Source organism: Rissa tridactyla, chromosome 3, assembly GCF_028500815.1.
Source record: "Rissa tridactyla isolate bRisTri1 chromosome 3, bRisTri1.patW.cur.20221130, whole genome shotgun sequence".
Taxonomy (NCBI): Eukaryota; Metazoa; Chordata; class Aves; order Charadriiformes; family Laridae; genus Rissa; species Rissa tridactyla.
In genome coordinates this window covers 94,442,792-94,457,783 of record NC_071468.1, presented here as the reverse complement: position 1 = coordinate 94,457,783, position 14,992 = coordinate 94,442,792, and the positions used below count along the sequence as shown (strand labels likewise).

The following is a 14,992-nucleotide window of genomic DNA, read 5'->3' as shown; positions in this document are numbered from 1 at the left end:
AAAATTGCATCAGATGTTTGCTGGGTGAACATTACTGCTGTGGAATGTTACTATTTGATTTCCTTTTGTCTTGTATTTTTGCTATTCTGACTTTTTTTTAATGTAACATTGTAGTTTGGGATTTTCCATAATGATTTTAGACTTCAGGGTTTTAAATGTTGTTCAAAGCTTATTCTCAATTGCAGTGTGACAAACAAGATAAATAATCAGTATTGTGTCTCATAAATAAATCATTTAATTTTCACTAATGACAACATTTGTGTCACCACAAACGCGCTAAAAGTAGTATCATACCTTAAACTGTTTTCATATATTTTCAGAATAATTATCATCAAGCACTGTTTAGCTAAGACGGGTGTGTGTAGTTTCTTTCAAAAACATTCTAAACTTGTTTCTGAGAACTTCATGTATTCGTGCAATTTGCATATTTTCTCAGAACTTTGAGTTGGGTGAGTCAGTTTATTTGGCATTAAGTTTAAACCTAAGTATAATGGATGCAGTTACTTGAAAATCAATATATACTTATCAAATCTACGTGGTATCATTCAAAGACAAGTTGAGTAAACACACTGTTGCCGTTCTGTAAACCTGTGTTCATTATCCGTATCCTAACTTTATTATTGTGTGTTTCAAGGCAAGTTTTGTTGGTGTATGTTTCCAAGAAACATTGTAGGCTTTTTCTGTAATACTATGTTTCAAAAATGAATTTAAGTATAAATCCTTGTTACAGACAATTTTAGGGTTTATAAATTGTTCCATTGTTACTGGTACTTCATATGTAGAAGGAAATCAAAACATAGTACTAAATTGTTATTTAATTGATCAGATTCCCTTAAGTAGACTAGGAATGATTAACAAGGAAAAACATCTTACATGAAGGAATAAATCTGTTTTCTTTATAAATAAGTCATTCAAGGTTCAGATTCAGTTTATGCTGCCACACCATGGAAGATTGATTTGTTCTTAACATTGAGCTATTGAGAGAAAAATCAATTAAAGAATAATTTCACTTGACTAAAATATAATTCCTCAGACAATTAAAGAATTGTAGTTATATTCATGTAGCTTGCAAATCAAGTAAATAATATACCTGTAGAAAAATTGTATTGGAATAAGGTATCTCTGGAAGATCTGAGGCAGAAGAGGAATTGTATTACCTTGATTGTTAATGATGACATTGCTGCTGAATAGCTGAGCAGCTCTCAATGGATAATCTGCAAATTGTATAATCTAAATTACAGTATTTTCAAGTATAATTTTGAGTGGAAAATTGGTATCCGTGACAAGGTATCACGATAAATGATTATGATACTCAATTGCAAACCTTTTTTTATTAATCGTGTTCTGTCCTCAGTCTCAGAAATTACTAAGACATTATTTTAATGTGAGTTTATAATTTACTTGATTTTAAGTTGACTGTGGCACTTAATATGGCTTCAAGTTTTACTTGATGGATTCTTTCTTATGTTTTAAAATTGTTGTGTGAGGTAATTAGTTTTTCTCTGCAATTTGGAAAGCACGTTTTTCATGTATATGTCCTCTGATCTTTCCAGAAAACATAGATGTAGAAGTTCGTCTTACAGAATTGTGTGAAGAAGTAAAGGTACAGTTTTTTTTCATCTAGTAAATAAGTGAAATAACTGTGAAGTATGGTGATTTCACGTGCTACGTGGGAATAAACTGTTTGTTTCAGTGATAACTTCCCGTATGCGTTTTACCAACGCTTATTTTAACTGCTCCTCATTCAAAGAGAAGTTGCTCAACTGACTCCACACCTTAACTATTGATCTGGTGGCTCGGCCTGTCAGTAGTAGCCATGGTAACTTTTGTATACTATGAAACTGAAGATGGTTGAAAGGTGGACTACTTGTATTAAAATCAAATTTGGAATTTTCTGCATTTATAAATTGAATTCTTTGGTTTTGATGGTATCAAATAGCAATGATAGAAGATCAAGCAGTAGGAGTAAGTTGTACAAAAGCCAGTTCTCCAAGTGATCCCCTCATCTGGAAGGATTTGTCCTAATGCTGTCTCCTTCTCCTGTTTTCCCTACATTCTCAAGGAAACACTGTCTACTTCAGATTATTTAGATTTGTCTCCCCAAGTGTGTTCTTAGTCAGAACTGATTTCCTTGTCACAGTGAAGTTTAAAGTACAGGTTTTAAAACTTTTTTGAAAGATTTTCCATGCTTTGCTGCTGAGTGGGCCACCTGCCCAGCTTTTGAAGAACCTTTCAGTGCTGTATTAGTAGTATAACTACAAGGAAATGTAATACTGGCTTTAAAAGGATATCATTTGTTTAACGGGAGACAAAGGCAGCACAGTTAGTTTTCTGTGGGCAACTGATGATCTTACTTTATACGTTAAAATTTTTTTTTACATTTACATATCTTCTGTAAATTCTTTCAGTACCTATGATATTCTGTTTCATTAGTTTCTCCCTTAGCTTGCTAAAGTGTTTATATTTTTTCCTTTTTCTCCTTTCTGTTCTTTTGTGCAGTTCTCATCAAAAGTTCTTCCTCTTATTTCCACTCTTGCATATTAAGCTGGTGTTTCAGTATTTGCAATCCTTTTTTCTCCTTGCTCTTTAATACTGCAGAAGTTCATTCTTTACTATCTTTGTTTTAAACCCTTTGCCTCAGTGCCTTATGTGCCCACAGTGAGTTTCTGAAAAACTGCATTTTTTTTCTAAAAGGGCAGGGAGCATAAGCCTAGTAGTCTGCAGTTACTGGCATGAAACTAGATCACAGGATTACAGTACACTGTTAAGAAAGAAAAGCTTGTTTTGCACCGAATTTTTTCTCAGTGTGATGTGGTTCTAGGAATCCTATACTGTAACAGAGGTTCCTGAGCATGTTTAAAGTGTATGAAGATATATAGCACCATATAAATGTTATTGTAAGTTGTGACTGTTCTGAAATGGAGATATCTTTATTAAATTTTTACAATTTTATCGAATTTGGGCTAACATAGCAAGCATCCATTTCCTGTTTTCTGATGGCTGATTCCTGTTCCTTTCAAACATACTATGTTTTTGCATGTTAAAAAATGTAACAGTTGCAACTTAGTTATGGTTGCCAGAAATGGAATTGCTGCTTTAATTTAAGGTCAGGAATCCTAATTCTGAAAGACAAATGGATGATAATTAAAAAAACATAAACCAATCTTTTAGTGTTGAAACATAGATTAATTCAATTCTGATACTTAGACAAAAGAGTTCGTATTTGGAAGTTACTTTTTAAATTAAAATTCTTACTAAGATAAAGTACTTTTTTTTTTTTTTCCTATTATTCTTGTCCCTGTGTTATGGTCTCATCTGTTAATCATGTAAATATATTTTCCTAACTTCAGAAAATGGAAAATCCTGATGAACTGGCAGAACTTATAAATATGAATCTTGCTCAGCTTTGCTCACTTCTAATGGCTCTCTGGGGGCAATTTCTGGAGGTCATTACCTTACAAGAGGAGGTCACAGCATTGCTAGCCCAAGAGCATCACACATTAAGAGTAAGTATTGACTCCGGCTTTAGAAACTCTGGTGTGTTCATACTCTTACTGGGACACGTTGTTATGGAAATGTGTATCAAAATGAGACTCTGCGTTCTAATTTTTTTAGTTTTATATGGGAAGGTTAGTTGGAATCATAAAAGATGAGCTGTTGTATTGTATTTGTTAGCTTGTGAATCATGTTGTTAGAGCTTATTCTTGGAATATAATACACGAACTAGGTTATTTATGTTTATGAACCAACTAATCCATTGATCTTTTGAATAAGAAATGCAGTTCAGAAGGCAAATTGCAGTCTGGAATAAGATGTATTTGCGCAGAATGATGTATTTTTCTGCAGGAGCCATGCCTAGTGCCCACCCTGCATTTTACTTCCCTACTGCATTTAGGCTGCCTGCTTACATCATAAAGCAAAGTGTACTTTCCTTCTGAATTAAGAATTTATAACATTCATAAGCTTTGAAAAGTCTCTTAAATGGGATTTTAAAAAGGAAGACATGTATTGGAAATGATCTGGCACGTGAGTATGTGGATATAGATATAAAAATACATATCATGAGTAGCTGCACACATGGTTGATCTGTATATGTGTATATATGGTTGCTGTGGGCCTTATACATGCAAAACCACAGCAATGCTGGTTCCCACAGTGAAATGTTTTCAAATATGAAGTAAAGCATTAGCCTCACTTTCTAATACATATATTTTTCCCTCCAGTCTTTTATGTCCATGCACTTGAAGAAATGTGGCATTTAAAAAGTTTTCAGAGAGTAAGATTCATTAAAACAAAACCAAATAAACAATGACAGCCACCACCCCTACTTGTCAAACACACAGCTTGATCTTCAGCTGACCTGGCATCTTTACTGTCTAACATCACAATCTGTGCATTTGACTAACACACATTATAAATAGGTCATTTTAAGAGATTGTCTGGAGGCGCTTCTTGTACAACCATTTGCAGAGGGCTTGTTAGAAGGTCTGGTTAATGAGAATACACATTATCAATGCTCTGTGATTGTCACAATCCAAAATAAAGTCTATTTTAAGGCTTTATTTCTCAGAGATTTGATTTGTCTCCCCAGCATTTCCGTCACTTATATCAAAACCCTCTCTGTTTTGGTTCTGGAGGGGAAACTGATTATGAAGGATACTTGGACTGTGGTCTTACATACAGACTTGATAAAGGACATTGTTTAATGAGGGAATCATGGTTGTGGAAATGGGCTATGCTGGAGAACAAATGGAATCTTTCAGAAAGAGCACCAGGCTTATTTGTTAGACATGCTAGCCATAAGAAAGTGTGAGCATTTTACTGGCTATCTGAGCACCACATCGTATTTAATTTTTGCTATTTTAATAAGAAAAAACCAAATTATTCTTTAATAAAAGCTGTAGAAATATGCTTTTCTGGAGGTATGAATCCACACTTACAGCATAGTGATGTGGAGATGAAGGCTCTTAGGTGTAGCTTGCCAGTGAGGGACACTGAGTCTATAAAACTTACAAGCTTTCTAAGTTGAGCTTAGAAGTGGTCCTTGTTATAACTGAAGAAGTTGAGCTTATTTTATTTTTTAAAGAAGTGGATAATTGCTATTTCTTACTGAGTTCTCAAGTTACTGGATACTACATTATCTACCCAAACATCAGACTGAAAAAGAGATGCAGGACATGGGTAATCTTAAACTTACCTTTTTATTTAGAGCCTGGTAGCATAGAGCAAGCAGCCTGACTCTAAAATTCAAATAGGAAATTCTACCTGAGCCAACTTACAGAAAACCAGCAATGTGTTGTTACTTAATTTTACAAGGACTAATTTGCAAATGTGACTAATTTGCAAATGTGACACTTGTTATGTGAAGAGCTTCTGTGAATACTTTGCAAATATATGTAATTAAAATATACGTAAAAAGACATAGCTTCCCACGTGTCAGTAGAGCAGGAGACAGCAATCCATAAAGTCAATAAACCTTTAAATTTAGAAGAGGCGGTAAATTTGAGTCTTAACATTTTTAAGAACGTGTTTGACTGTTGATTTTTTTGATCCTGTTTTGCAGTGCTTAGTATAATAATTTGTAATTTGTATTAATAATCTGCTGAGAATTTATATTCTGAGGGTTTGTATAAACTTTTGGGAAATGTGCAATGATCGTGTTTCACTAGAGGCATTATATGCACATGTCTAATGCTTTCTGGTTAGTGAATTTAGTTGAGATTTGACTAATTCTCCTCTTAAGAGAGTATCTCTGTTCTGGAATAAGTTTTTTGTACTATACAAAATTCTGTCCTCCTAAATAATCCCTGTTATTTTGGAAATTGATACTCTGCTGTGTTTTCTGCTGGATGCTAAATCTCTTTTAATTTTACCTTTTCATCTTGCAGTATTTACAGACTCTACCCTCCACAGGAAATTTCTCCCTGGGAAAGTTTAGTATTAATCTAAAATGAATGAACCCTTTAAGGGAATCATTCATCTGATTGGTTTAAATATTTGTTTTAAAATACACCCTAGAAATGCCTGTCATCTGTATTTGGTCAAATGTCATTCACCCGCTTTGCACAGATGCTTGTAAAACAGGTATTTCTGATGAAGTGTTGTTAGAAAACAAGGTTATAATAAAATATATTTTAAGTACTTAAAATTATTATTTTAATCATTTTACTTATTTTTACTTATTTTACTTGCATATACTATTTTCAAATACTTTGAGTATTAAGCACTACATTAAAAAAATCAGGAACAGTTTAGGTATACTAGTACATCCATCAACTCCATTATCACACACTGATAAGATTTACACTGCATTTTATTGAAAAAACTGCTCAGAGTATGTTATTTTATATTACAAAAAAATTGCACACTAAATTAGTTCACCTGTTTGTTCCATAGTGACATCTTCTGGTAGGTCTGAACACGCTCTTCCAAAGTTATTTCTTTCAGTTTTGTTAGTCCTAAAATAATGAGAACTGAAAACTAAGAATCTCAGTGTGCTGCTCATAAATTCGCGGGGACTCGGTATATATTCCACAGCAGTTCTTCTATCTGATTTTTCCTCCTCTTCTGTTTACATTGGGAGGACCGCAAAAACCATAGTTTTGGGAAGTCTATAGGGACTGGCAGTAGCTGATACAATTTCCTCCTGCAAAGTCATTGTGGAGTCAGCCCAAGTTGGTAGTGCCTGAGTCACTCACACCAGCTGGTAGTCGTTCTGGTTCTGCAGAGCCTGGTTAACAGCATCCTAGCAAATGCCTCAGTCCTTCCATAAGTTAAGCACTGATTAAGCATAATAAACTAGCGTTGGTTTGGTTTTTTTTCTCTCTTTAATATTGAATTATGTTGGTTTTCTGAGCTTGACTTCAACTAGTTTTATACCATTGCTATCGTACTCGCTGTCTCATAAGAGCTGTCTGGAGCTGGTAATCGAATTTTCTTCAAAAGCTGGAATTACTTACACAATTACAAATGGGATTTATTGCAAGCAAAAAACATCCTTTCTTTTCTGTTGGAGACAATACCAGAATTCTAAAGATCTGGTTTCCATATAACTCCAGTTACTTTACGTGGTAAAGTGATTGCTCGCATCTAAAGTCAAATCCATCTTACCTGCCTCCTGGGAAACAGCTTTATGCTCTTTTCCTGGCTTGAACCACAGACATCTACAAATTGGGCAATATTTCTGTTATTATTTTTTTTCCTATTACATGACTAAATCTTTATTTAATTTTTAAATTGCTTGGCTTGGAATGATGACCAGTCCAGTCTTTGTGTCAGTTGCTCTAAAATCTATGTTTTAAACAGGTAAAATTGTTTTTAAGTCTATTGTATAGCTATCTTCTCTCTTTCTGGGTGAAAGCTTGGGGATTAGCTCTGACAAAACCATCTGTTAGGAAGGTAGATGTCTGTTTAGAAAAACCAGCTGGGGAGATGCAGTGGAATACTTAGGAACACCGATTCTGATCCCACGTGTATGCATAAACTCCTGACATAATTTCAGAAGGAAAGCAGATACATTTTATGTGCGTGTGTGTGTGTATGGTCACTGCTGTGAGTAGAAGTTGCATTTACAAGAAAGTATCAAATTTAGTGTTTGGGTTTTTTTCATTCCAAAACATTTTCCATGACTATTCACAGATGATGTTATCACTGAGATTAATTTCATATAACGCAGTATGGGACAGGACCTTCAGCTTCTAGTGCTGGTTAGAGCTTGGGGGTTTAATGTTTGTGGTTTGGAGTTTGTTTTTTTTTTTTCTTTCTTGAGTACCTCGGAGCAATTTTTTCCCAGTTTTTCTTTTATTAAAAGGAAAAGAGGAAAAAGTAGAAGCTACAGAATGTAAAACTTCATCCGAACGATACTCTTCAAAAGTATACTGGGCAGTGTATCAGGAGGGAAAACTAACTCCCCACCAAGTGTGGATCTCTGAACAAACGCTAACATGGTCCTGAAAGTCTGATCTTTGCTAGTTATCGCACAGGATTTTCCTAGTGCCAGGTCTGTGCTGAAGGCAGATGTAGGTGCTGCCTGCAGCTCTGAGTGAAGTGAAGGACCTGAGGGAACTGAACTCGTTCTTACACCACCTCCACCAGATCCACTGCAAACTCTCACGGTCTGTTTGGGAAAGTAGATAACTTAAGAGGAAGACCTAGAGTGTATTGAGGAAATAAAGGAGTAAGGGGCCAGGAAGTGGTTGGTGAATAAATGATCGAGTAGACTAGCTACATATGTGTTCTCTAAGTGAGACAGAAATTTTGTTTTAATTGATATAAACAAATTGATGTTTATACCCAAGTTAATGCACAAGCAGTTGCCAACAGCCACTGTACAGCACATTCTCTTTTTCGTATGTCGTTACAACAAACAAGATGCTGTCATACTGCATTGAATTGCTTTTTTTTGAGGCCTGTAATTGGGCAGTAGCAAAAATAAAAGTTTTAAAAATGCATCTAGATTGAATTAATATTTTTGTGTGATGTCGGAAATGTCAGAATTCTCATTTTGCAAAACCTTAGCTTTGGGGTTTCTAGATACTGCATTTTCTATACAGTGATTGTTCTTATTTGTAGTAAATTACTGTATTATTCACACTTTCTATTTGCGCACTATGTATCTGATGATAAAATAATATGCTCCCCTTTGTTATAAAATACTGTTTTGGTATTGTATGGTTTATTGACTTCAGGCATACAATTAAGTCTTGAATACAGTGCTTGTAATTAGCATACATTTTGTTATTGTCTTCGTCATTTGCAGCTGAAATCTTTACAAACAAAAGGCTTTTTTTGCACAATAGTTTATTGTGGGCCAGAGGGTATTCATGGAAAGTTTGAAATGCATACTTCTCTGTATTTTCAGATTGCAGAATATCTAACACGTTTCTACTTCTGAAGCTAATCCTCCAGCACATTCAGAAGTGCCCATCAGACAGTCATTTCCTTTCTTCTAATTGACATTTCTCTTAATATTTTTGTGTTGTTGTTTCAGGTGAGCCTGATTTGGATTACTGATTTCTTGGTAATCAAGTTTTCAGCAGGCAGTTGAATCTAATATAATTCCCCTCAGTAACTGTATATAATACGTACAAGTTAGTAACATTGCTGTGTAGGAATACTGCTGGGTTTTCAGAAATTGTATGTGATGTAAAATAAGCTCTAACTTTATTTGGATCTTGCAGGTGCGCAGATTCGCAGAAGCATTCTTTTGTCTTGAACATCCTAGGCAAGCTGCCCTTGCCTATCAAGAACTACAGTGAGTAGCCTTTTGAAGCGCACAGTATGTAGCATGCAGTACTACTATTCTGTAGCTTGTGTTGTGTAGAAGTACTGTCTTGCAAAAATACTTACATAACTAGTTCAAGAGAAACTTACCTTCTAAATATAGACCTTAAGTTTTTTAATGAAAGTTATATAAGAAGTTATTAAATAACTGTTAAAGCTGTTAAATAACTAATTAGTAGAAAAGCTTCTACTTAAGTGAATTAAACTACTGCTAATTTCTGTTAATGTAAAAATAAATAGTTCTATTTTTTTCATGTAGAACTACTTCCTTTTTTTTCCAGTGCTCAAAGTCATCTACAGATGTGTGCAGCTATCAAAAACACTTCCTTCTGCAGTTCTCTTCCACCCCTCCCCATTGAATGCAGCGAACTAGATGGAGATATGAACTCCTTGCCTATAATCTTTGAAGATCGGTATTTAGATTCAATTACTGAAGGTAAACACACCTCACAGTGCAGTTTTCTTTTTAAAGAAAAGAGCAAAAATTATGTAAAACCTGAGTATTTTTCTTTACGTTTCTTCCTGGCTTTAAAAAAGTACACTTATTTGCTAAGAAATGTTTTTTAGTTTGAGTTTTTAGGATGTGTAAAGTTCTGTAATTACTTTTTTAGTAGTTGTATAGCTTCAGTTACCTGCATAATCTTGTTGTAAACAATCCTTTTTCTTACTGTTTTTTTTTCCCCTTCTTTTTTTGGTGAAAGATCTGGATGTACCCTGGTTGGTAGTTCAGAGTCTTCCAAGGTCAGACTCCAATAAACTGGATAAATTTGAAGCTGAAGAAGGTTTTGTAGCTGGTTTTACTAGTCCAGAACTGAAAATAAGACCTGCAGCTGCCTCCAACCTTTGGCATTCAGAAAGTGAAAAGATGCTAACAAAAACTTTGAAAGGGAAAAATGAAGATGCAAATAAATCCAAAGTTAAGGTTACTAAGCTCATGAAAACAATGAAACCTGAAAATACAAAAAAAGTCGTAAAACAAAACTCTAAGGACTCTGTGGTCTTAGTAGGCTACAAATGTTTGAAAGGTGCAGCACTGGAAGATGCTTCTAGAAGCTCAGAAGGCAGGTCTTCATGCAATGCTAACGAAGGGCTGGACCCTGCATTAGGTGGATTTCCTTGTGATACAAAATCCTGTACCAGGCAAATAAGTCAAAGAGAACTTCAGTTTTTGCCATCTGGAACTGAGGAAAAGACTGCCAAGATTGAAGGTGTCCAACCAGGCCCGGGTAGTCCTGTGCACTGTGAAAATATGGCTATTTTTAGTAGACTCACTATCTCCCAGACAGATTCTGGAACTATACAAGCAGATAGTTCTCTACAACCCAGAGGTACACTTGAAGGTTGTCCCGGAGGTCAGCCAGCTTCCTCAGGAGTCAGGACAATTGAGGTCAAACCAAGTAATAAGAATCCCTATGAAGGGGAGAAAGTAACTGTTCATATTGGATCATGGGCCGAGTTTCCACAAGATGGAGCGCAAGGAGAGAATTTGCAGACACCCAATATTCAGTCTTCGGAATCTGGAAATAAATTGAATTCAGGAGAACAGGAACCAGTGCTTGAAAAGGAAGATGCCCAGGAACGAATCTTCCGACATACCAGTGACATCTTGACAAAAATGAAAAGTAATCAGCCTACTTTTTCTGCAAAAGAAAGTCAACTTTCTGCAAGCGGAGACATGACTAAATTACCAGATGTTAGCGTGACATACGCCTCCTCTAGGTTTTCAGATTCAGGTGTAGAAAGCGAACCAAGTTCTTTTGCAACTCACCCCAACCCTGATCAGGTTTTTGAAAATGCACAAGGGCAAAGTGCATACAATGGTGAGAGAGTACTTCCTCAGCTTTTACTAAAACCGGACTGTGCTATAAAAAATGCAATAGAAAGCCATTGCACTGAGAGTACCAGCGCTGTAAGTGAAATACAGTCATCCCTGACATCCATAAATTCTCTGCCTTCAGATGATGATGAACTGTCACCTGATGAGAATTCAAAGATATCTATTGTACCTGAATGCCAGCTAAGTGACAGTAAAACGGTATTGGATCTTGGAGCAATTGACTTGCCAAAATGTGATGACAGTAAAAAATCAAACACTGATTTGCAGCAACAGTGTGTTGTATTTTCAGGGCACTCGGATAACAAAACTCTGTCTATACATTCCTCGCTCTCAGGAACAAAAGATCTTTTACACTTAGTTGTTTCAGATGAGGATACGTCTACTGATGTGAAAAGTTACAGCCAACAGGCGGACATTGGCACAACCTGCAAGGAATCTCAGGACCATGAAAGGCATCTTAACACTACAGAAGAAACAGTTAAATTGCGTTTGGCAATTACTTGCATGGGCGAGCCATCTGTGGTTTCAGGTTCTTCATCTGCAAATGCAGTGTATGAGGTTGAAAAAACAAATGAAGGAAAACATAACGAGCCTTTAGAACTAAAGGAGACAACTGAAGAACTGTCAGCAGCTAAATGTGAAACTGGTACAGATAATCCTTCTCCAACCAGTAGTACTGACATGGTAAAGCAAGGGCTTGTCGAAAACTATTTTGGCTCTCGAAGCAGCACAGATATTTCAGATATTTGGCCTGTGGACAACAGCAATCCTGTTAGCCCTCAAAAGGAAACATATGAAAAACAAATTATTTGCTCTTCCCAGCAAGATGAGGAAGAGGAGGAGGATCAGGAAATGATTGAAAATGGGTATTATGAAGAAACAGACTATAGTATATTAGATGGGGCTTCCAGTGCTGACCAGGATCATGGCTCAGCAGAAGAGAGAGCCCTGAGATCTGAAAGGATTGACAGCGGGCATCTGCGAGACAGAATGTCTGTGCCTCCTGTCTGTACTCCTGGTTGTCTGTCTTTTCCTTCTTCCCTGAGAGACTCTCCTTGCAATGTTATCTGTTCTTCAAGGACTAAATCTGATGCAATTACACAACAGCCAGGCAGCACATCCTACAGCACAGCTTCATCTGTTTCCTGGTATGAAAGCTCCCCAAAACCTCAAATGTTAGCGTAAGTGACTGTTTTAAAACAAAGTTCTTTACTTTTAGAAATTATATTAATATAGTATAAAAGGGGAGAAGAAGCATGGCTAGGTTCTAGAGTGCCCCCAGGACTGTGGCTTGTGGATTCTGCATGCTCAAGTAACATCATGTTTTAGATGTTCAGACAGAAAGTGTGTTAGCACTGGGTTCCTTCTATCAGTTATCTTGTAGTTTCATGTGGTTTGACAAAATTCAAGCAAAACACTTTTTCTTTCTTGTGTCTCTACTATGTTCTTTTTTTTAAAAATAATCATTTGGCTGAAAAGTGATGTCATAATGCCTACTGAGCATAAAAACGGTGGTTTATGAAATGGAAGCTATTAAAATAGCAAGCATAGGAAAATATGCTTTGAATTTAAAAACATAAACCCAAAAACATTCTGTAACTGGTTGCCCATCTAATTAGTTAAGTGAAGCAAATGTGCAATGCTAGCCAAGGTGATGGCTTTATTTTTCAGTCTTAACTTCAAATATCCAAAACGTAACACCTCGGAGACGACAATGCTCTAAATTACACTGCAATTTGGATACTAGAAAGCCAAATTCAGGGGAACATCAGGGATCACAGATTGCTCCTCCTCTTGCTATAAACATAGGAGTTTCCCTGATAACCCCCTGCTGCTACCTGAGCATGGGAAGCAGCAGCTCAGTGTGTTGTATTGGAAGTAAAACGTTGCTGTCAGAAAGAAGCAGCTTAGAAGAGAGGTAGAAACAAGGAGAATGCTAAGTATGCAGAAGAGATGAAAGACCAGATAGTTTGTGGTAAGCAGCTGAGAACACGAGGAAGGATTGAGCAGTGGTGGAGGAAAACAGGTTAGAAGTGGACAGAAAAGTAGCTTATGAAATACTGGAGAGTGGGCACTGGCGCGGAAGGGGAGGGATGAAAAGCAGAGACTATTTAGGGTGTTCTGTAACATTAAAAGAAAGAGGGAGCTCAGAGTAAAATCAAGGCCTTGGCCTTGGGGAAAGCAGAGTCTCCTGGAGCATGAGAGGGCACAATCTCCTCCATAGAGAACCAACCTTGGTACATTCAGTTCAGAAAACATGCCTTGAGTACAAACTAAGTAACTTCTGCGGCAGAGTGATAAGACCAACTGCCTGCAGTGGTTTCTGTTTAGGCTGACTTCATTGAGGCTTGCTCTTGCCAGTGAGTGAGAAATGAGCTAAAGATAAAGCTGGGAAAACAGAGAACAAAAGTAGAATGGGAGGAAAACAGTGAGCAGGCAGAAGAGGATGGGGCACAGCATGACACTGTGAGGGATCACACAGAACAGACAGATTAAGGAGGGAAAGAAGCATAAGGAAGCATAAAATCAAAGTGCTGCAGGGAAACTGATATGCAATTAATTAGGTAGGAAGGTCATATGCAGAAAAACTAAGGGAAGGGGAAGAAAAGGAGGAACACAAGGAACTCTTAGCATGTGGGGAGCTCAGCTACTAGAAACCGTATAGTGTATGCCTTCGTAATAATATGTAAAAGATCAGAGGTCTGGATCTGGTGGCTTCTGAAGACTTGCTGGTGAACAATTACAGCACTGGCTCCAGCTCTGTGCTGACCTAGGAAACAGGTTTTAAGTTTGGCAGTAATTATCAAAAGTCAGTGGAAATCTTTACCTTGATTTCTGATTGGTTGTAATTCCTGTAATTTTGTTACTGCATTTAAACAAAGCTGTTGCTTGATCAAGACCAGAACTAACCCAGAATCTTCAGTGGTTTCATAAATACTTCAGAGTTTGCAGAGATGCTCAAAGGAGAGAAGAGAGCAGAGCTTGGGGTATGGATTTTACTACAGAAGAAAAGGGGTTGTAGGAATCTGTAATAAACTGGCTTGTTTTGTGAAGATAGTGATTTGATAAATATATTTTCCTTTTTATCGATTACATAGAAGACAAAGTAAATACAGTAGAAAACTGTATGCTAGGAGACCCTACGTTTGTCTGGCAATAGTAAATGTTTTATCATAAATATGTTTTCATTTCAGTTTCCTGCAGGCTAAAGAAGAATTGAAGCAACTTAAACTTCCTGGATTTATGTACAGTGATGTTTTCAAACTGGCTTCTTCGATACCTTATTTCAGTATGGAAGAGGATGATTGTTCAGAAGAAGGAATACATCTTATAGTCTGTGTCCACGGCCTAGATGGTATGCTGGGAAATGGGATACTGAGTGAGAGAGCAGTTCACATGACCGGTCAGGATTAGCTTTTGTCATTTGAACTCTGAACTGAATGCTTCTGAAATTGGTTCACTGGAGGAAATAGGAATCTGACATACTGCTACACTTGACAGTGTATTCCACAGAATTGCTTAAGTTAAGAACTTCATGTAATATTGTCTTTAGTAAAACTTTCATGCACATAAACCCATTTTATGCCACAGTTCACATTAGATACATCTTCCAGTTTTTTATGTCAGACAGGTATTTGTCCGTATGGTGGTAATAGAATGGAGTTACTAACAAAACTGTTTTGTTTATAATTTGTAATGTTACATTGTCAAGGAAAATAAAATACATGTATCTTGATAGGAAAAAAATAGTATATGAAAAATGCAGTCAAGGGTTTATAAGTGTTTATATTTTAAAAGATTAGATTACTGAATCACAGAATGGTTGCGGTTGGAAGGGATTTCTGGAGGTTGTCTAGTCCGACTCCCTGCTCA

At 36.4% G+C, this 14,992-nt stretch overlaps 1 protein-coding gene across 8 annotated transcripts in view; it reads left to right on the top strand.

Moving 5' to 3' along the window:
* The window catches only part of FAM135A (family with sequence similarity 135 member A), a 91,024-nt gene that overhangs the window by 53,872 nt on the left and 22,160 nt on the right, over positions 1-14,992 (top strand). For all 8 annotated transcript variants that reach the window (XR_008465292.1, XM_054194383.1, XM_054194382.1 and 5 more), the window contains 6 exons: positions 1,554-1,603; positions 3,351-3,506; positions 9,180-9,253; positions 9,564-9,718; positions 9,984-12,300; positions 14,314-14,474. Coding sequence is in view for 7 of the 8 variants with exons in the window: in XM_054194383.1 (XP_054050358.1) it covers positions 1,554-1,603; positions 3,351-3,506; positions 9,180-9,253; positions 9,564-9,718; positions 9,984-12,300; positions 14,314-14,474 (2,913 nt within the window). In the remaining variant the exon portion in view is untranslated. The remainder of the gene's footprint in view (positions 1-1,553; positions 1,604-3,350; positions 3,507-9,179; positions 9,254-9,563; positions 9,719-9,983; positions 12,301-14,313; positions 14,475-14,992) is intronic.